The sequence below is a fragment of the Scatophagus argus genome, chromosome 8 (assembly GCF_020382885.2).
Source record: "Scatophagus argus isolate fScaArg1 chromosome 8, fScaArg1.pri, whole genome shotgun sequence".
Taxonomy (NCBI): domain Eukaryota; kingdom Metazoa; phylum Chordata; class Actinopteri; family Scatophagidae; genus Scatophagus; species Scatophagus argus.
Genome location: NC_058500.1, coordinates 26,454,512 through 26,475,316, shown reverse-complemented (window position 1 = coordinate 26,475,316; position 20,805 = coordinate 26,454,512). Strand labels below are relative to the sequence as shown.

The 20,805-nt window shown below is 43.3% G+C and overlaps 1 protein-coding gene across 1 annotated transcript in view; it reads right to left on the bottom strand.

Moving 5' to 3' along the window:
• Positions 1-11,981: 11,981 nt before the first annotated feature.
• Positions 11,982-20,805, bottom strand: part of efhd2 (EF-hand domain family, member D2) — a 31,307-nt gene continuing 22,483 nt past the window's right edge. Inside the window, exons 2-4 of the mRNA XM_046398219.1 lie at positions 14,893-15,040; positions 14,671-14,805; positions 11,982-12,853 (exon numbers count right to left, since the gene is read on the bottom strand). Coding sequence (XP_046254175.1) covers positions 12,722-12,853; positions 14,671-14,805; positions 14,893-15,040 — 415 coding nt within the window. The 3' untranslated portion in view covers positions 11,982-12,721. The remainder of the gene's footprint in view (positions 12,854-14,670; positions 14,806-14,892; positions 15,041-20,805) is intronic.

Sequence of the window (20,805 nt, the reverse complement as noted above, 5' to 3'; positions counted from 1 at the left end):
TTAAAGAGTTTGGTCTAGACCTGCTAAAACTGGAAAGTGTCATGAGATAACTTTTGTTGTGAATTGGCGCTATATAAAAAAACTGAATTGAATTGAAAATTGAATAACTCTACTCGTCCTCTAGCGCCTCCAGGGAAACCCTCCCTTTCCAACCTAATAGCCTCACTACGTATCTCCAACAGAGTAGCTGTGGGCTGGCGGCGGATCACCTGCTTAAATTCCCGTCGAAGAGCCCCATCAAGAACATGCTCAGTAAACTGGTCATGGAGAAGAACTTCTGCATTAGGCACGGCATCAGGTGCACACTTAACCTGCTCCATCAAGGCTAGGAGAGCAAGGGAAAACTCATGCAATGTCTCCCCCTCCTGCCGCTTCCTAAAAAAGAAGGCTTGCTGTAGAGTAACATAAGGCTGAACACAACCATAAAGTTCCCTTAGAATGGTAAAACCTGATCTGGGTCCCCTCGCTCAACACTGGGGTGGAACCTAATCTCTTCCTTAGCCTCACCTTCCAAATGATCAAAAATGAACAGAGCCTGATCAGTAACAGATAGATGTCGAGCACGCATGCATGTCTGTACCTCCTCCATCCACTCATGCCCATGCCCGTCCTGCAGTTAAACATGGGACACCTGCGATCTCTACGTATCAAAATCAACTGCTCAGTGTCTGCTGCCAGTGACACCTGGCCAGCCGGGGCAGAGGAAACTGCACTAAATCCATCTGGACCCGTCTGAGAAGCACCCCGTTCACAGAGCAATCGCTCATTATCTGCCCTCAGCTGCATCACTAGCTCTCTGAGCTGCTGCACTTCCTCTTCCATGACAGCCACAGGCCAGCCACCAACGTGTAGTTGTGGTGAACAGGTAATACGACCCAAGGAGCAGATGCTGCTGTTCTGGTTCTATTAAGCAAAATTATACAAAGATCAGCAAACAACCAATAACACACAAGAAGACAAAGAAGAGAGAAAAATAAACAGACAACACAAACAACAAACCAAAAACAGACCCACCCTCACCCACCCAGGAAAAATTGTGGTGGAGTGATTAATGTGAAAAAAAATGCCCCCCCCCCATTAGCCGGCTGATGTGCCCTTGAGCAAGGCACTTAACCCTCCAATATGCTCCCCGGGCGCTTGACGCTGCCCACTGTTCCTGTGTGTGTTTCACTGCATGTAATTTCTCGGGTGTTGCATGTGTGTTCAACTAAGGATGGGTTAAATGCAGAAGTCAAATTCAGTATGTGTATGTAAAAAATATGTATACTGCCAATAAAGTTGATTCTTCGTCTTCTTCTTCAACAACATGGCAACCTAACAATACACATTCACTCACACACTCCAATAAACAAAAAAAGAAATAAAAAGGAAAAACAACAACTATATCTACCTTACTGAATTTAACCCAGAAAACAATCCAAGGAAATGCAAATACATACATACATAATCCAACCCCAATACAGATTAAAACAAAAATTAAACCTAAATCTTCGCAATAAATCAAAATAACAAATAACCAAGAAAATAAAACAAGAATAAAACACAAACCGCAACCGACACAATCCCAATAAACGTGGCTGCTGTTGCATTAGACTTAGAGCCCTTTTACAAGTCCCTCGGACAAATGGGGCTCCACGTCCAGAACGGCTCTGCGTCCTGACCGCTGCAGGCTACCACCACACAAGGAGGAAAAAGAGAGACAGGAGCACAGCCACCTGTCGGCTTAAATAGCTGCGGGGCCGCCCACAATCAGCACACTAGAGCTATGGAACAGTGCCATGTAGCGGCGTGGAGGAAATGACTCACCTGGCCACTCATGCATCAGAAGCACTGTGCTCCTCTGCTGGAGACATCATATTAAAAACACAGTCACTATGCAACTCTTAAAAATGTCATTAATTAACTTGTTCTTCAGTGAGCCCACCACCCACAGGAGGAATCAAAGGGATCTTGGTGCAACGTGGCAAAGGCAGCAGGCAAAGGCAGGGACCTTGGCTGTTCAATCCCCAGTTGTTGAAGCTAGTTGTTGGGAAACAGAATGTTACTTCATTGGTGGGGGAGGAGCCTGAGCTTGTGAATGAGGTCAAGAGATACCAACTAGATATAGTCGGGCTCACCTCGATACACAGCCAGGGGTCAGAAACCAGTCTCCATGAGAGCCATGGGCTCTCGACTTTTTGGGAGTTGCTCCGGGTGAGAGGCAAAGGGCAGATGTGGGCGTACTTATAGCCCCTTGGTTCTCTGCCTGCATGTTGGGGTTTATGCAGGTGAACAGGAGGATAGCTTTCCTGTGCCTTCAGGTCAGGTTGTACCCACCCTTTTTGGGGTCCTTGAGATGGGACTACATAATTCTGCTGGGGAACTTTAATGCTCACAACGGCAATGACAGCGTGACCTGGAGGGGTGTGATTGGAAGGAAAGGCCTGTCCGACCTGAACCCAGGTGGTGTTCAGCTACTGGACTTCTGAGCTAGTCACAGTTTGTCCGTAACTAATACCATGTTTGAACATAAGGGTGTCTACAAGTGCACTGTCCACCAGGTCGATGATTGACTTTGTAGTTGTGTTCGTGGATCTATGGTTGTATGTTCTAGACACTTGGGTAAAGAGGGGAGCAGAGCCGTCATTTTATCACCACCTGGTAGCTGTTGGATCAGGTGGCAGGGGAGGATGCAGGATCGGCCTGGCAGACCTAAATGAACAGTGAGGGTTTGCTAGGGACATCTACCTGAAGACCCTGTTTGCATGGTCTTCAACTCCCACCTAAGGCAGAACTTCACCTGTATTTGGGCTGTCTTGTCAAGGCAAGACAGCTGACAACTCCCAGTAGGCCAAACAATTTATAGCTTGGGCAAAATTGCCCCTTGGATGGATAAGATTTGCCCAGAGTTCCTCAAAGCTCTAGCTCTTGTGGGGCTGTCCTGGCTGACATGTCTCTGCAACAGTGGTCCCCCTTTCCAAGTAGGGGGACCAGAAGGTGTCTCAACTACAGAGGGATCATACTCCTCAGCCTTCCTGGGATGGGCTGCTTGATAGCCACTCATTAGTCAAACATCAGATTCCAGAGGAGGTAGTGCAGTTTCCGCCCTGGCCATGGAGCACTGGACCAGCTTTATAGCCTCGTAAAGGTGCTGGAGGGGCATGAGAGTTTGCCCAACCAGTCCGCATGTGTTTTGTTGATTTGGAAAAGGCTTATGATCAGGGTATCCCCTGGAGGCTCCCTGGGAATATGGGGTAGATGGCCTGTTGCGACGGGCCATTTGATCTCTGTGTTGTCGGTGTGAAAGCTTGGTTCGCATTGCCATCAATAAATAAAGTTGAACGCCCAGAAGACGGTGGAGATGATCATCGACTTTCGGAAAGTGCCAGCTCCATCGCTCCCCCTCACCCTGACAGACACCCCCATCTCCACGGTGGACTCCTTCCGCTTCCTGGGTACCACCATCACCCGGGACCTCAAGTGGGAGCTGACCATCAGCTCCCTCATCAAAAGGGCCCAGCAGAGGATGTTCTTCCTGTGGCAACTGAGGAAACTCAAGGTGCCTACCAAGATGATGGTTCAGTTCTACACAGCCATCATCGAGTCCATCCTCACCTCCTCCATCACCGTGTGGTATGCTGGGGCCACTGCCAGGGACAAGCACAGACTGCAGCGTGCTGTGCGCTCTGCTGAGAAGGTGATCGGCTGCAGCCTTCCATCTCTCCAAGACCTGTACACCTCCAGGACTCTGAGGCGTGCAGGTCGGATCACAGCTGACCCTTCTCACCCTGGACATGGACTCTTTGTAAAACTCCCTTCAGGCAGGAGGTTACGGTCCATTCGGACCAAAACCTCACGCCACAAGTTCAGTTTCTTCCCCTGTGCTGTTAGACTGTTGAACACAACTGACTAACATGCTGCCCTGCACCTTAGCAATTGATTTTGCTCATTCACTGTCCACCTGCAGTTCATTTGCACTGTCTACCTCACCCACTTGCACTATACTCCACCCTGCACTACCTTACTTTGAACTACCTCCAGTAAAGTATTTATTTCACTTATTTTATTTTGTGTTACCTTATTCTATTTTATTTTTATTTTTTTTTATTTTTTTTATTTTATTTTATTCTTCAATTATATGTTACTGTTATGTTCTATGTATGCACCAATCACCAAGACAAATTCCTATTAATGTGAAACCTCTTCACTTACATGGCAATAAAGTCTTTTCTGATTCTGATTCTGATTCTGATTCTGATTAAATCTGTTCCCAGCAAGGGAAGGGAAACAGATGCCCGAGCCACCTCACCTGACTCCTCTCTATGTGGACCAACCGCTAGTCATGCTGCTATAGGTTTAGATTGCTGAGGGAGACACCAAGCTTTCAGAGCAAGGGGACTCACTCATCACTCACTCATGTCCCATCACCAGTACAGCACTAACTCGCCCCCAAAGCTCTTGTTCTCCATCTTTTCTCAGCACTTCCGGAGCATGTTGTTGGATCCAGAATCTCCTACCCTGCCCTCCTGAGGCCTGGTAACGCTGCTGGATTCTGAGCCTTCTATGGCCCTGCCTATTGCACTGATAGTGCTGCTGGATCCAGAACCCTCTCCATGGCCCTGCCTGCATCCTGCTGCTCCTGCTCTGCACTGTTCTCTCTATCCTCCCTGTCTCTCCTCTCTCCCTCTCCTTTCTCTCTCCATCTCCCTGTCTCTCCTCTCCCCCCTCTCCCGCCCAGCTGGTCGCAGCAGAAGGCCATCTACACTGAGTCTGGTTCTGCTCGAGGTTTCTGCTTGTTAAAAAGAAGTTTTTCCTCACCACTGTCGCCAAATGTTTACTCTGTGTGGGGTTTTGAACTGGGACCTGTTTCTCTCTGATTCTCTTCTCTTTTTTGAATGTGTTGTTTACACACCTGTAAAGTGTCTTGAGATAACTCTGTTATGAATTGGCACTTTTATGACAATTTATTAGAGACTTTTGAACCGCTCTTTGTCTGACCTGTTTGCCTTGGGAGACCCTTTTTTATTATATTTCGACTCTTTTACTTTCTTTTACTCTGGACTACACTGTTTTTCTACCCACCACACACCAGGAAAGTTGTGGGTCTTTTCGGTGTTTTTGTTCATCGCTGAACTACACTTTTCGATGCGGCGATGCAGCTCCTCGCTGCCCGCATTGTTTACACTCAGGATCAGCTGATGGACCTGAAGCCGGCCACCACTCCAGGGAAAACACTGAGAGTAATCCCTGCTGAATGCTGGATCAAGACTCACAGAGGATGCAGGGGAAATAAAAAGTTACGGAGGAAGAAGCTTTGAAACAACGGAGGCTTATGACTAAGAACTTTAAGCTGTGTCTCCCCTCTATCGTCATGGGAAATGTGAGGTCACTCGCGAATAAGATGGACGAACTGACGGCACTGTTGCGGAGCCTTTCACTTTTCTTTCTTGGTCGGGAATACTGCAAGTGCAATGTCTGTATGAAAAAGAATTTCCCTTCGGGGATAAATAAAGGAATTCTGATTCTGAAAGCCAGGGCTGCTGCGTTTAGGTCAGGTGATAGACTGGCACTCAGGGCGGTGAGAAGAGAGCTGAGTGCAGGAGTGAAGAGGGCCAAGACCGCATACGCCCAGAGGATCCAGGGACACTTTGCATCCAACGATCCACGGAGCATGTGGAGGGGCATTAAGTGCATCACAGAGTATAACACCAAAGACGCACAATGCCTCAGGGACCCCTCTCTGCCTGAAGCTCTCAACAACTTCTTCGCCCGCTTTGAGGACCCGGACAACCCCCTCAGCAAGACTCACCCCCCTCCCCCACACCTGGTGAAGAGCTCCTCAGCGTGACCCCAGCAGAAGTGAGGAGGACCCTCCACAGGATAAACTCACACAAAGCTGCAGGTCCCGATAATATCCCGGGGCAAGTGCTGAAGGGCTGTGCACATCAGCTCACAGAGATGCTGACGGACATCCTCAACACCTCTCTCCAACAGGCGACGGTCCTCACCTGTCTGAAGACCGCCACAATCATCCCCATTCCCAAGACCCACAGTGACGAGCCTGAATGACTATCGGCCAGTAGCGCTCACCCCGATAGTCATGAAGTGCTTTGAGAGACTGGTCATGGCCTGCATCAAAGACTGCATCGACATCACTGTGGACCATACCAATATGCATACAGAAAGTACCAATCCACAGAGGATGCCATATTTTCTGTGGTCCACACAGCTCTCACTCATCTAGAGAATAAAGACTCCTATGTCCGCCTTCTCTTCGTGGATTTCACATCTGCCTTTAATACAATCATTCCATCCATTCCATGATCCACAAGCTCAGTGTCTGTGGAGCTCCACCCTCTGCAATTGGGTCCTGGACTTCCTGACGGACAGGCCGTAAACAGTGAAGATCCATGATATCTCCTCCTCCCCTATCACCCTCAGCACTGGCTCTCCCCAGGGGTGTGTGCTGAGCCCTGTCCTGTTCACCCTGCTAACACGCGACTGCTCAGTGCAACATCCGAGCTGCCTGATCATGTTTGCAGATGATACAGCTGTGGTTGGACGCATCGTCAACAGTGAGTCCGACTACAGGCAGCCAACACCTGGAGGGTTGGTGCAGAGAGAACAACCTCTGCATCAACATGAAAAAGACCAAGGAGATGATCGTGCACTTCAGAAGGGGAAGACATCTCCCCCTTCCTCCCCTGTAGATCGGAGGGTTCAGATACCTGGGTGTCCACATAACGGACGACCTCACCTGGAGCAACAACACTTTCTGCCTCGTCAGGAAGGCACACCAGCGCCTCTACCTCCTCAGGAGGCTGAGGCGTGCTGAACTGGAGAGCTCAGTCCTGACATCTTTTTACAGATGTGTGGTGGAGAGTGTCCTGTGCTCCTGCATCACTGTGTTGCACGGCAGTTGCTCTGCAGCAGAGAAGACTCTGCAGAGGGTGGTGAAAGCTGCACAGAAGACTGTGGGACACAGCCTATCCACCACCACAGACATTTACACCTCCTGGTGCAGGAAAAGGGCCTCCTGCATCATGAAGGACCCCACCCACCCCTCACACAAACTGTTTGCCCCTCTCCCCTCAGGCAGGAGGCTGCGAAGCATCAAGAGCAGGACCACCAGACTGAGGAACAGCTTCTTCCCAGAAGCTGTGAGACTGTTGAATTCTGGAGGTCCTCTGTAGTCCCTGCTGCTACCCCATACCTTACACCCCACTACTACTGTCATTTGCACAATACCGCAGTACTGTTTATATATCTTTATTCTGATTGTTTATATCTTTTATTCTGATTGGTTTTTTTATATTTATATAGTGTTGTTTTATATTTATTTGCATTAGGTATTTTGTTAGGTAATTGGGCTTATACTGGGACCTGGGAAACTAATTTTGTTCCACCTCATGTTTCTACATGTGTGAAATGACAATAAAGCTCATTGAATCCCTGAATATCAGAGCAGGTTAGGAGAGGCAGTGGTAGTCATTACTGAAAATGGAATGAGTTATGAGGTTATTCATGTAAACACAGATTATGAATCTGTGATAATTTAAGTATGGATTGGCAGAAGTAATAATATAGTCAGCTATTATAATTCGTATGGGCAAACTTATCAAAATATATCTGCAAACATTGGGGGGTCTATAAAGACAATGTAAAATGGTATGGGATTTCAGTTGACATAATCCATTATGGGAGAGCAACAACGCACATGCAAAGAATTTAGTTAATTTTAGTTGTTTAGTTGATGATCACTATTTTGTGTGTGTCACAGTTAATAGTGAGAACAGAATAATATATATAAGAGACAAGTAATAGTAGTAGCACTTTGTTTGAGCATCAGTAACTAAGCGGCTGTTTGTGCTAGATCTCTCAAACCTTGACGTGTTACCCATACTTGTCGACTACAATTAAAACTCATTTGCATGTCCACTGCACAGTCTGTCAGTGTTTCTTGTCTTCTCTTTCTCTTCCCACTGGTAGTCTTTTTTGGTCCTGCTCTGGAACCGAAACCTTTTTGAGCATCTTGAGTTGAACAGAGCTGTTGATTCTCTTCTCTGAACTAAGTCTGACAAAATGCTTGGACTTGCCTTGTCAACCGGAAGAGACTGAGGCTTGCTAGTCAGCTGGGGTGGGGGCTTTGGCTGCCTGTCTAGCTGAGGCTGCCTGGTTGACAGGCTTGAACTGTATGGTTAGCTGAGGTGAAAGGCTTGACTGGAAAATCACTTGTGGGGAGGACAGGCAGATGGTGCAGGGCAATCCGTGACTTGTGAGGGTGCATAATCATGCTCTTAAACAAATGTCTGGATTGAAAGGCCAGATGGCTGTACATCTCAAACTGTCTATGTTGCATTGGGTTGCATTATTATTCTAATTTCTTCTAATTAACTTCTAATTTCAGTCATCAAAATCAGGATTAGAGATTCCAGAGTATAATGACTGCCACATATCTATATTATCATTACTGTTGTCAATAACATTTCCATTCACATTTTTATTGCTGTAGAGAAAAAATTCACTGGACTGGACAGGAGTTTAAACATTTGGCACTACGCTGTTAACAACAATGACATTATGGGATGAAGTGGGAGGGCATTACAGTTAAGGATAACAATGCAGGGTAAGCACCCAACTCTATCAGTAGTTAAGCCATGTTTAAGGGAATTATGCTTAAAATGAATGATACATTTGTGTCCTGTTAACCCCCCAATACATTCATTCATTCATTTTCTATACCACTTATCCGTTAGGGTTGTGGGGAGCTGGAGCCTATCCCAGCTAACTACAGGTGAGACTCTCCAATACAGTGTTGGCATAATCTGAAACAAGATCAAGACAACCAAGAAGACACAACACTGAATTGCATATATATTTAAGGCTCATCATTTTTGCTTTTCATTTTCACAAAGTACAACAGAAAAGTAATGGTGTTTCTTTTAAATTTTAGAAAATTTGGGGAAATCAGTACCAAAAAATAGACGGATCCACACAAAAATCCAGATATTACAACTACCAGTCTTGTTACAGCAGGAAACAACACACTGGTTTTAAATTGTGTGAGTACAGATGTTTGTCAAAACACAAAATAATTACCCTTATTGTTTATATAATCCTCATCAGAAAAACATATAATAGTTGACAAAACCCAAAATCACACTGAAACCCTTTACACAAAAAACATGTTTAAGCCCTGAAATCCTAAAATGTCTCCTTACTTCCAGTGAAGGGAAATCCTAATGCCTCAGCATAACAATATATTTTGGTATTTTCAATGATATGCTTCCAAATTTGTGGCAAACATTAGGGGAAGGCCCTTTTCTTTTCCAGCATGACTGTATCCCAGTGCACAAAGCAAGGTCCATAAAGACATGGTTGGATGAGTTTGGTGTGGAAGACCTTTCCCAGAAGAACTGTCATATGTAGAAGAGCTGCTACAATATGATGTCATTAAAGTCCCTATACCTTTGTCTATATGGTGAAGCTCACTGATGAAGTTGCAAAAGTGTTGCTAAGTGCTTGCTCATGGGGGATTGTCGAGTCTCTCTGTATTGAAGTCTAAATTAAAAAGTATGATCAATGCTTGCGTGGTTTTGATAACTTTTGTTGTGATTTGGCACTATATAAATAAATTGAACTGAATTAAAAACTCTGAGTTGTGTTGAATCGTCAGCAATGAATGAGAGGAAATTTCAAAGAAACCCTTCGTCCTAAAAAAAGAGGCTAAATATTTTTCACACTGTGATGAAAGATATGATTATTCATTAAGAACACTCAGTCACAAAGTGCTTTCATGTATCAATAGACAATGCCTCAATAATAAATGCTATAAAATCAACACCACTATCTACATTAACACTAACAACACTACCTTGCACAGTACTAATGAAGTTTTAAGATTTATCTGAAAAATGAATTAAAATTCCTTTGTGTCCTGATGATACAAAAAAAGATATTTAGAGTGATAATCCTGAAGATCACATAAAAATGTGACATTTTGACTGGTGTGCTTGAAGGAACAACCATTCAGTATACAAATTTTATGCTTTTGAATGTAATGCTAAGGCATACAAATCAGTACACTATAAATTCACTCATAAGAATATTTTCCGAAACATTAGATGCCCTGCAACATGGCATTGTATGACAAAATGTTCATGTATACATCACATCAACAGAACTTTGTAAAAAATACATTATGGTTAGTCATTACCACAGAATTCTGCTAAAAATCAATTAACAATTATATAGCATAAGGTCCAGTGTGCACGATTTACAAGTGTGCTTACAGACTGCAACTAACCGAACACCCTTGTCTCAAACACAACTATTCTTAGTTTAAGGTTAGTTTTACAAATTGAAACATAATTATGAATATTATTATTACATTACGGATGCTAAAATATTTCACACTGGACCATTAATCAATATTACTTATACACACAGTATGCAGCTTTTTCATTGCTGGCCCACTATTGACAGGAAATTAATGATATACTGTATGGATGACATATGAATACATACGTGGACAAGTCCATTATCTCTACACCTAACAAGAAATTAATTAAGACACAGTCGCAGACAAATCAGCAGTAATTAACAATGATGATGTGTAGACTATTTGCAGCATTTTTTTAAAATGCGCCACTAGCCTTACTACATGCCTTGTCAATAACTGAGTCATTTTATTCATTATGAATAATGGAGGCAACTAAAGAGCAATGCTGAACAAGCAATCTTTAACTATCTGAGAAGTAATGTAATGATGGAATATGAATATGAATGGAATATGACACCAGAAGTGGATAAAGGTTAACTTCCTTTTTAAGATCGACCTTCTTTGCAAGAATATTACCATGACAACAAATGCGAAATAAACTGTTGTAATTTAGTAATTTAATCCATGGAGCAAAGGTAACTCTAAATCGTAGTTTATTATGAGGTTATAGGGGTTGTATCAGTTTGGGAAAAGTACGTTTGTAATTTGTAGCTGTTTGTACCCGTTAACTGATTTGAAGTGACAACCGCACCAGCTAGTAGACAACAGTCCATTATATATTATCTAAGATATAATAATTATGATTTACACTCACTACTGTGCATCCCTGAGCACAATCCACTAACAAATCATCAGGATTAACACTTGAGTTCCAAAACAATGCGGAATTAAAGTTAACAATTATCTAAGTTAAATCTACTATCTCTCTGTTAAGACACTTTCATCAAATAACCAAGTAAGTGCAAATTGTGTAGGTCTCTTGGCTAACAAGATTTACCAGAGTTCAGACAATACACAAGCTCCACAAGCTAGATCTCACAAGATGTGAATACAGGACCCCCCACTGAAGAAAATATTATTTACATTTCTGCAGGAACTTGCTCCTCCTTTCCCTATCACCCTTACCAAACAGCAAAGAACTACAAAGAAAGACAATTACTCATAATTTTACAGCAACACAAAAGCAAAACACTTAAAGCTTCTAAATGCTATATTGTGTGTCAAACCTGCAGGTTCATCCATGGGAGAGAGCATACAGTAAGAACATTTCTTTGAAGAAAAAAAATCTTGGGCCTTGTTTTCAACAGTTTGGACTATAATTCCCATAAGGTATGAAAACAATTTACTCACTTCATTGTTGAACTCCCCAAGTCCAAACCAGACAAGCTCAATTTTAGTTTTTATGTCTAGCTAAAGTCCATGTGGATGTATGTTGATGTACGTATGTACTTTTAGATGACTGATTGTTGCATGGTGGCTCATGTGGCTGGTGTGGAGTCTAATTTAAAGGGGAGTACAGTGAAGTTGCTATATCCCACATACCTAAGCGCTGAAGCAGATGAATAAAATGTTAACAGAGTTCATGGTAATAATGACTAAAACTGGGCAAGAAAGACCAATGTTTCTAGAAAAAAAAAAAGCAACAACTTTTTTTCTTTTTTTTAAAGGTGTCTAATGAACATCAATACACAAATGCGTGTGACAGATGGATTACATGTCGGCAAAGTGTAACTGTGGATTTAATACATTTTGGAATGAGTAATAATCAAATAAAGCTCAACAAGCTGACAAACAGTGAAACAAGTACATCCATCACAAATACCAAGAACTGGACACTGTGTCATTTTAGCTACAGTTTACAGATTTAAGCTCCAAACATGATGGGTACTGCATTTTTAGACTGAATAAAGCCCACAACATATTGCTGTGTGGGTGTGTGCATGCTGTGTCAGGTACAGGTGGGACAATGCTTCAGGAAGGTCAGAACCATGAATTGGTGTATTTACCAAAAAGAAAAAAGAAAGCATTGCGAAGCAGTTTATTGTAACATGAGCATGATTTTTAGTTAACTGGAAATTTATGATGACAATCATTTCAATCATTTTCTGTGGGCCACAGATATTGTAAGAATCATCCATTCATTTAATTACTGAACTAAACTTGTGTTGAATTTTTATTTTGATTGTTTGACAGAGCTAAATGTATAAATAATTCTATACAGATGAATCAATCATCTGTTAACTGCAATTTATCGGTTAACTGCATAAACAAGGCTCATTTTTCATGTATTCAGTCCACTGTATCATAGACTAGTGACCAGCATGTGAAATGCCTCAGCCTGTGACTGACTCGAGATTACTTTGGTCTGACATACATAGGGCATTCAAACATGAACATTGGCAAACTGACAGCCTTAGTGCAGCACAGACAGGGAAAGGTCCTGAAAGCAGAGAAAGGCAGTCACTTGAAGGCGGACTGCAGTTCTTTGAAAGCAGCACGTCTCTGCTTCTGCTCCTCTGCCTGCTTCTTCTTGGCCTCCTGCTCCTGGCGGATCTCTGCCTCAAACCGATTGGAGTCACTGATAGCCTGGACCTGTCCAACAGAAAAGCACTGTGGTCAGGTGATGAAATGCAGCTACAGTGGAGCAACTCAGCCAACCAAAACTTGGAGCCTGTAAAGGCCACTACTGAAGGCAGATCCTTGTTTGGAAATTGAATCCTGTTAGTAACAACAGGATTGTATGTTCCACCCATTCTTATACATTCAGATAGATGATAAGTCTCCATGTCCTCCCAGTGCAAAAAAAGTTAAACCAGACCAAATTCTGCCATCTTGCACATATGTTGTTATTTGGACTGTGCAACAGTGATTGGGCAGTATCGAGTTTTGGTCCATTTCCCTCTGCTAACATGGAGGAAGGGGGTATAGGATTTGAAGTGGAGCCAGCCACCAGGTGTTTTGGTTTCACTTTTGGGGAGCTATCATGTTTTGTATATTTTTATATACAGTCAGTGGCTGCACCCACTATCAAAACTGAAGTACAGAAGTAAGAAATAAAAATAGAATGCATCAGATATTTCCTAATTCAAATCAGCATTATATTTTCAACGGCGAGTCCATTATGTTTTGGCGTTCATTCAAAACATTCAAATATTGTTCCAAATACACCCTTTAGCTTCAAAATGCTATTTTCTCAAGTTCCTCTGAAAGCTTTCTCCCATATGACTTGATGTAGGTTTGTACATGATGATGTTGCTACATATAAAGCAGCCCCTAACTAGTCTGTGCTTTTGTGACTTTGTGACTGTGCATGGCAAGATCCCGGTCATGTCCAAGCAGACACGGCAGCGGTGGCCTAGAGGTTGGAGAAGCGGCTTATCACCAGAGGGTCGCCAGTTTGATTCCCCGCAAGTGTGGTGAAGTGATTAATCAATGCTCCCCCCTCCCTCCATTAGCTGGAATGTTGCATGTGAGCGTTCAATCAGTGATGGGTTAAATGCAGGGAAGAATTTCGATGTATGTAAAAAACACACTGACAAAGTTTGAAGCTTAGTTTTGACGTTTTACTTTTAGATTTTAGATTACACACACTACACACACAAACACAAGGAGGGCGTTACTCTCTTCACTCTGTTCTTACAAATAGCAACCTACAAATCCTGAAATTAAGGTTTAATAATAATAATAATAACATAGTCTTCTACCGCTAAGCTTCAAATCTTTCATAATTTCATAAAGTGAACCTCATCCCATCCTTGATTGTGAATGACTGAGCCTTTCGAGGATGACACCATCGCCTGTAACCAATCACCACAAGTTTACCTGTGGAATATTCAAAAAAAAGGATGTTTTCCACAACTTTTCTAGCCTGTTGTTGGCCCTGTTTGAAAATCAAATTCAGCAAATGTATTGTTTATTTATTCACTTTACTATTACAGAAATCAAAGCTAGATAAGATAAAATACAATGTCTTTGTACTGTTTTCAATTGAGCATATGTCAGAAAGGATTAGCAAATTATCATATATTGTTTCTGTTTCATACAGTGTCCCACCAATTTTGGAATAAGGGTTGTATGACATGAATGGACAGAAGAGTGTGAGAGAGTTTTCAGTTGCACAGCTATCCACTGCAGTGATAATAGGCACCAGTGGTTGCATGCCCTGGGCCTGTTGAGTGGCCGGGGGGTGCAGGTGATGTGACACAAATACTAACTGTATGTGTCAATAGATGCAAAGGAATGACTGGGTGTGTCTTGCCCCCTATCCCAGCCCTCTCCATGTTGATATTTTTTCACGTACTAGAAGCATTTTTTTAAGTTTCCAGGAGTGTGTTTGGTTATTTGCTCATTCGTCTGTATTTCACATTTTCATCTAGTGTTTTTGTATAAGAATCTTGGAGTCAACTTACTTTGGCTTCAAAAAAGGTCTTGGCTCCTTTGACCCCCTCTGTGGAGACATCGATTTCAGACAGACGAGCAAGTACACTGAGGCCACTGTCCTCTGCCAGCTCTCCTGCTGCTGCCTTCCTAAAGATCAGCAGGAACTGAGGAGGACAGGAGGACAAGAGACATGGGTCTAAGACAGATGTGATATGATATGTGGCTTATTCTACCTTGTATTCCTGTTTTACTTCTCTGAAGCTCAGCTTGTTGTCCAGGTCCTCATCCACCTCCTTGATCATGTTCTTCAGACTGATATGTGTCTGGGGAGCTCCAAGCTTCTCCATCATCAGCTTCAGCTCCATCAGATCAATGTAGTTGTCTTTCCCTGCGTCATACCTTGACAGAATCAAGAAAAAAAACTGGTTTGTTGCAACTTGGCTACCACTTTAACAAAGTTTTGGTTTTATTTGTCCATGTTCTAAGGTCAATGCTGGCAGCACTGAAAACATGAAATTTAAAAATTCAACCTCTGTTATAAGAAGAATAGAAAGTATAAAAGAAAAAGAATCAGCTTTATTAGCAGTATATATATATTTTTACATACACACACTGAATTTTTCCTCTGCATTTAACCCATCCTTAGTTGAACACACAGTAACACCCAGCAAGTTACATGCAGTGAAACACACAGGAGCAGTGGGCTGCCGCTGTCAGGCACCCAGGGAGCAAATTGGGGGTTAAGTGGGCACATCAGCTGGCAAATGGAGAGGGGGGGCATTTTCTCATTAATCACTCCACCACACCCCAAATTATTCCTGCCTCTCCAGTGAGGGGATTGAACCGGCAACCCACCAATCACAAGCCGCTTCTCCAACCTCTAGGCCACGGCTTATGAGTATCATAGTCCCTTTTACTGGATAATCCACAGACATAACTGTCAACAGTTTACACTGAACTACAATCTACTGAAGTCCATTTAATTTTTGAACTTAGACTAGAAATGTAACTTAACTGATCCACATTGTCTCTGGCTCTGCTTTTGTTTCTCTGCCCAAGGTGTGGATGAGTTTCTGAAGGTAAAATTCTCTCTCAATATTTATTTTTTTCTCATTCTTTATTTTTTCACTTTTTCAGTGCAACAGTGTGCAAGTCTTGCTGGAGAGACTTGCTGAAAATGTGTCTGTTATCGGTATATTTAAATAATAATTCCACCCAAACAGCAATTTCTGGAGTTATAAAGTAAAGTCACCCCGGACATCCATAAGACCCAATGTTAAAATGTGCAACTTTACAGCTGAAATAAATATGTTTACATCTTGGCACAAAAGACTGGCTAACCAACTGGAGGAATAAACACCAGAAGAGCATTTATATATTTTTTAAGCTTTTGGGATTGAAAAAATGAATCTCTTGACTCTCACTTTTCAATCTTACTGCAGCTACTGTATCACTTTTATGTGACTGGTGAAGATGGGAAATACAAACTTTACTTTATGAATGCAAAACAAGAATTGGGGAAAAAAAAGACAATGGAAGTTAACAGAAACAAGCAGAGTATGACAAATGCTGTTGCTGCCCACTGGTGCCTAGGGTTGCCCACTAGCTTATGGGCAAGTTTCTGTAACGGGCTTGCCTCAGCTCCACCCATGGTCCATTTATTTGCCCATTTTTCTGAGTCGGCAGTTAGGAAGAGTCCAGGCAAAGCCAAGATGGTGCTTCTCCAGAGCTGTCCACACTGAGCTTAACATATGGCTTTACAGAAACCTGCAGAATACGACACAGGTGCCTGATCAAAGCAGCAAAATTTAGCAAAATATTCAGTTAGGGGGAGCTAAGTTATGGTTTTGTTACCCCATTTTTGTTCTTTTCCCAAAACCTAGAAAGTTTTTTCAAACAGGAAAATTAATAAATGATTATAAATTGAAGTAGAATTTTACTGTTGCTGAAATGCTGAACCCCTTCCACCATACCATTCAACCTACAGGGTAAAACTTAGTGGTGGAGGGTACAGGTAACTCGCCTAGTCATGCTAAAAGAGGGCCGTCACCAGCCCTCCTTGGAGTGTCTGACTGACTTGGCGGGTGATGTAGCACATCAAACTTCTCCCAAGACCTGGATCCCTAGGACCTTTACTGCTTCTGTCACGCAGATCCGGACCAGGTTCTCTATGTCCTGGATCAAGGCCCTCCTTTGAGCGAGTTTGTGCCGTTATTATGCCATTTGCTTCCTTGTCTTCTCTGTCTAGGGCTTTGTTTGGGGCAACCTCTCCTTCTTGGCTGAGTGGTGCACACCTGCCCTGGTTTCATTTGGTCACCGTCCCTCTGGTTTTGTTTTTCACCCTGATGGGGAAGTGGTTGATGTTTCTGGGGCCTTGCTTGGTCCGTTCTAGCACAAGGCATTTTGCGGCCTTCAAGTGCTAGGTTGGCGTTCTCCCTCTACAGGGATGCAAACATGTCTCCCATGCCACCTGTGTGTACTTGATCCTGATTCTTGCATGGTGAAGCCATCTGTTCTGAGATCCGCAAATTAAAGCAAAACACACAAAAACTCAAAAGGAAATGGCGTTCCACCAAATTAGAAGAATCTGACTTGGCATGATAGTCTCAAAGAAAGGCCCTACGGACTACCAGAGCAACCTACTACTAGCGTTAACTGAAGGAAATAAGAACAACCCCAGGTTTTTCTTCAGCACTGTGGCCAGGCTGTCATAGAGTCACAGCACTGTTGAGCCCTGTATACCTGTAACCCTTAGGAGTAATGATTTTATGACCTTTTTAATGATAGAATTTTACTCAACATCTCCTATCCTCAGCTGGTACTGACCTACCTTCAAATGCAGAAGCCTTGGAAACAACTGTAGGACCAGATAATTATCTTGAGTGCTTTTCTCCCATTTAACCTTCATCAACTAAATTCATTGATCTCTTCATCTAAACCAACAACATGCCTCTTACACCCTATCACAACTAAGCTGCTCAAAGAAGTTTTACCCCTGCTTAGCACTTCCCTACTAGACATGATAAATCTGTCTAATAACAGGCTACTTACCACAGTCCTTTAAAGTAGCTGTAATCAAACTTCTCCTTAAAAACTTTTCTCTTGATCCAGAGGTTTTGGACAATTACAGACCGACATTTAACCTTCCCTTTCTCATTAAGATGCTTGAGAAAGCAGTTGCTAATCAGCTATGCAACTTCCTACATAATGATAGTTTATTTGAGTATTTCCAGTCTGGACATAAAAATCTGGATGACTTTCAATTTTCTACTTCAAAACTCAGACAAAACTGATGTCATTGTGCTCGACCCTAAACAAATTATTTAGTGATAGAGCTACCTTGCATGGCATTGCCTTGGCACCCCGCCCCACCGAAAGAAATCTGTGAGTTGTTTTTAAACAAGATATGTCCGTTATCTCACACATAGCTCAAATTTCAAGGACTGCTCTTTTTCACCTTCGCAATATTGCAAAAAATAGGCACATTCTTTCTCTAAAGGATGCAGAGAAACTAGTCAACCCATTAGAGAGCATATTTCTCGTGTAGGGCAGCAAAGTGGTGCAGTGGTTAGCACTAGCTGCTCTACATTGCCCCCAGGTGTGAGTGTGTGCATGTGGGGTTGTCCGTGTTGGCCCTGAAACTGACTGGCGACCAGTTCAGGGTGTGAGCTTCTCTCTCCTCCCACACATACAGTGGGGCAAAAAAGTGTTTAGTCAGCCACCAACTGTGCAAGTTCTCTGTCTTAAAAAGATGAGAGAGGCCTGTAATTATGAGAGACAGAATGAGAAAAAAAAAATCAGAAAAACTCATTGTTTGATTTTTAAAGAATTTGTAAATTATGGTGGAAAATAAGTAAAGTGATTAAAGTGACATATTTTTGTCATTGGAGGGAACTCACTCCAACGAAATTCGTGCTCTGCATTTAACCCACCCAAGTGACGTGCACACACACACAGCAAACCCGGGGCAGTGGGCGACCGCGTGCAGCGCCCGGGGAGCAGTGGGGGTCCGGGAGGGGGAATCGAACCAGCGATCCACCGGTTACGGGTCCGACACCCTAACCGCTGATCCACGACTGCCCCAGTAGTATTTGGTCAATAACAAAAATTAATCTCAATACTTTGTTATATACCCTTTGTTGGCAATGACAGAGGTCAAACATTTTCTTCACAAGGTTTTCACGCACTTTTGCTGGTGTTTTGGCCCATTCCTCCATGCAGATCTCCTCTAGAGCAGTGATGTTTTGGGGCTGTCGCTGGGGAACATGGACTTTCAACTCCCTCCAAAGATTTTCTATGGGGTTGAGATCTGGAGACTGGCTAGGCCACTCCAGGACCTTGAAATGCTTCTTACGAAGCCACTCCTTCGTTGCCTGGGTGGTGTGTTTGGAATCATTGTCATGCTGAAAGACCCAGCCACGTTTCATCTTCAGTGCCCTTGCTGATGGAAGGAGGTTTTCACTCAAAATCTCACGATACATGGTCCCAGTCATGCTTTCCTTTACACACATCAGTCCTCCTGGTTCCTTTGCAGAAAAACAGCCCCAAAGAATCAGAATCAGAATCAGAATTAGCTTTATTTGCCAAGTACGTGTCAGAATCAGCATGATGTTTCCACCCCATGCTTCACAGTAGGTATGATGTTCTTTGGATGCAACTCTCCTCCAAACACGACAAGTTGAGTTTTTACCAAAAAGTTCTATTTTGGTTTCATCTGACCACATGACATTCTCCAAGTGCTCTTTTGGATCATCCAAATGCTCTGTAGCAAACTTCAGACGGGCCTGGACATACTGTACTGTACGTACTGGCTTAAGCAGTGGGACACGCCTGGCACTGCAGAATTTGAGTCCCTGGCGGTGTAGTGTGTTACTGATGGTAGCCTTTGTTACTTTGGTCCCAGCTCTCTGTAGGTCATTGACTAGTCCCCCTGTGTGGCTCTGGGATTTTTGCTCACCGTTCTTGTGATCATTTTGACCCCACAAGGTGAGATCTTGTGAGTCCCATTGAGGGAGATTATCAGTGGTCTTGTATGTCTTCCATTTTCTAATAATTGCTCCCACAGTTGATTTCTTCACACCAAGCTGCTTACCTATTTCAGATTCAGTCTTCCCAGCCTGGTGCAGGTCTACAATTTTGCTTCTGGTGTCCTTTGACAGCTCTTTGGTCTTGGAGTGTGACTGTTTGAGGTTGTGGACAGGTGTTTTTTTATACTGATAACGAGTTCAAACAAGTGCCATTAATACAGGTAACGAGTGGAGGACAGAGGAGCCTCTTAAAGAAGAAGTTACAGATCTGTGAGAGCCAGAAATCTTGCTTGTTTGTAGGTGACCAGATACATAATCAGAATCAGAATCCCTTTATTTATCCCCGAAGGGAAATTCTTTTTCGTACAGACATTGCACTTGCAGTATTCCTGACCAAGAAAGAAAAGTGAAAAGTATAAAAATAGGATAAACAAAACAAGACAAGTATAAATCTAAAATCTAAAATCTAGAAGTACAGGTATTCACAATGTGTTCAAAATTTTTCAAGTACACCTCCAGGTATTTGTACTCTTCCACCACCTCCACAGCGGCCCCTTTGATGTTGATAGGGGTCACTGGTTCCTTAGTCCTCCTCAGGTCCACCACCAGTTCCTTGGTCTTTGCCACATTGTGCTGTAGGTGGTTTTTCCCCACCATGTGACAAAGTTGTCCACTACCATCCTGGGGCATCCACCTGCATCGCTGTCAGCTTCTCAGAGCCGGCCTGATGGTGTCAAACGCACTAGAGAAATCAAAGAACATGATTCTCACAGTGCTTCCCAGCTTGTCCAGGTGGGTGTAGAATCTGTTCAGCAGGTAGATGATGGCATTGCCCACTTCAAGGCGGGGCTGGTAGGATCCTGAAGTGGTTGGACCATGGGCCGGAGCTGTTCCAGGAAGAGTCTTTCCAGGGTCTTCATGATGTGTGACGTCAGAGCCACAGGCTTGTTATTCTTGGGGTCGCTGGGACACGGCGTCTTCGGGACAGGAACAAGGCATGACGTCTTCCACACCACGGGGACCCACTGAAGACTCAGAGTTGAAGACATGATGAAGTACTCCGCTTAGCTGGGGGGCACAGGGTTTCAGGACCCTGGGGCTCACACCATCTGGGCCTGCAGCTTTGCCTGCACGGAG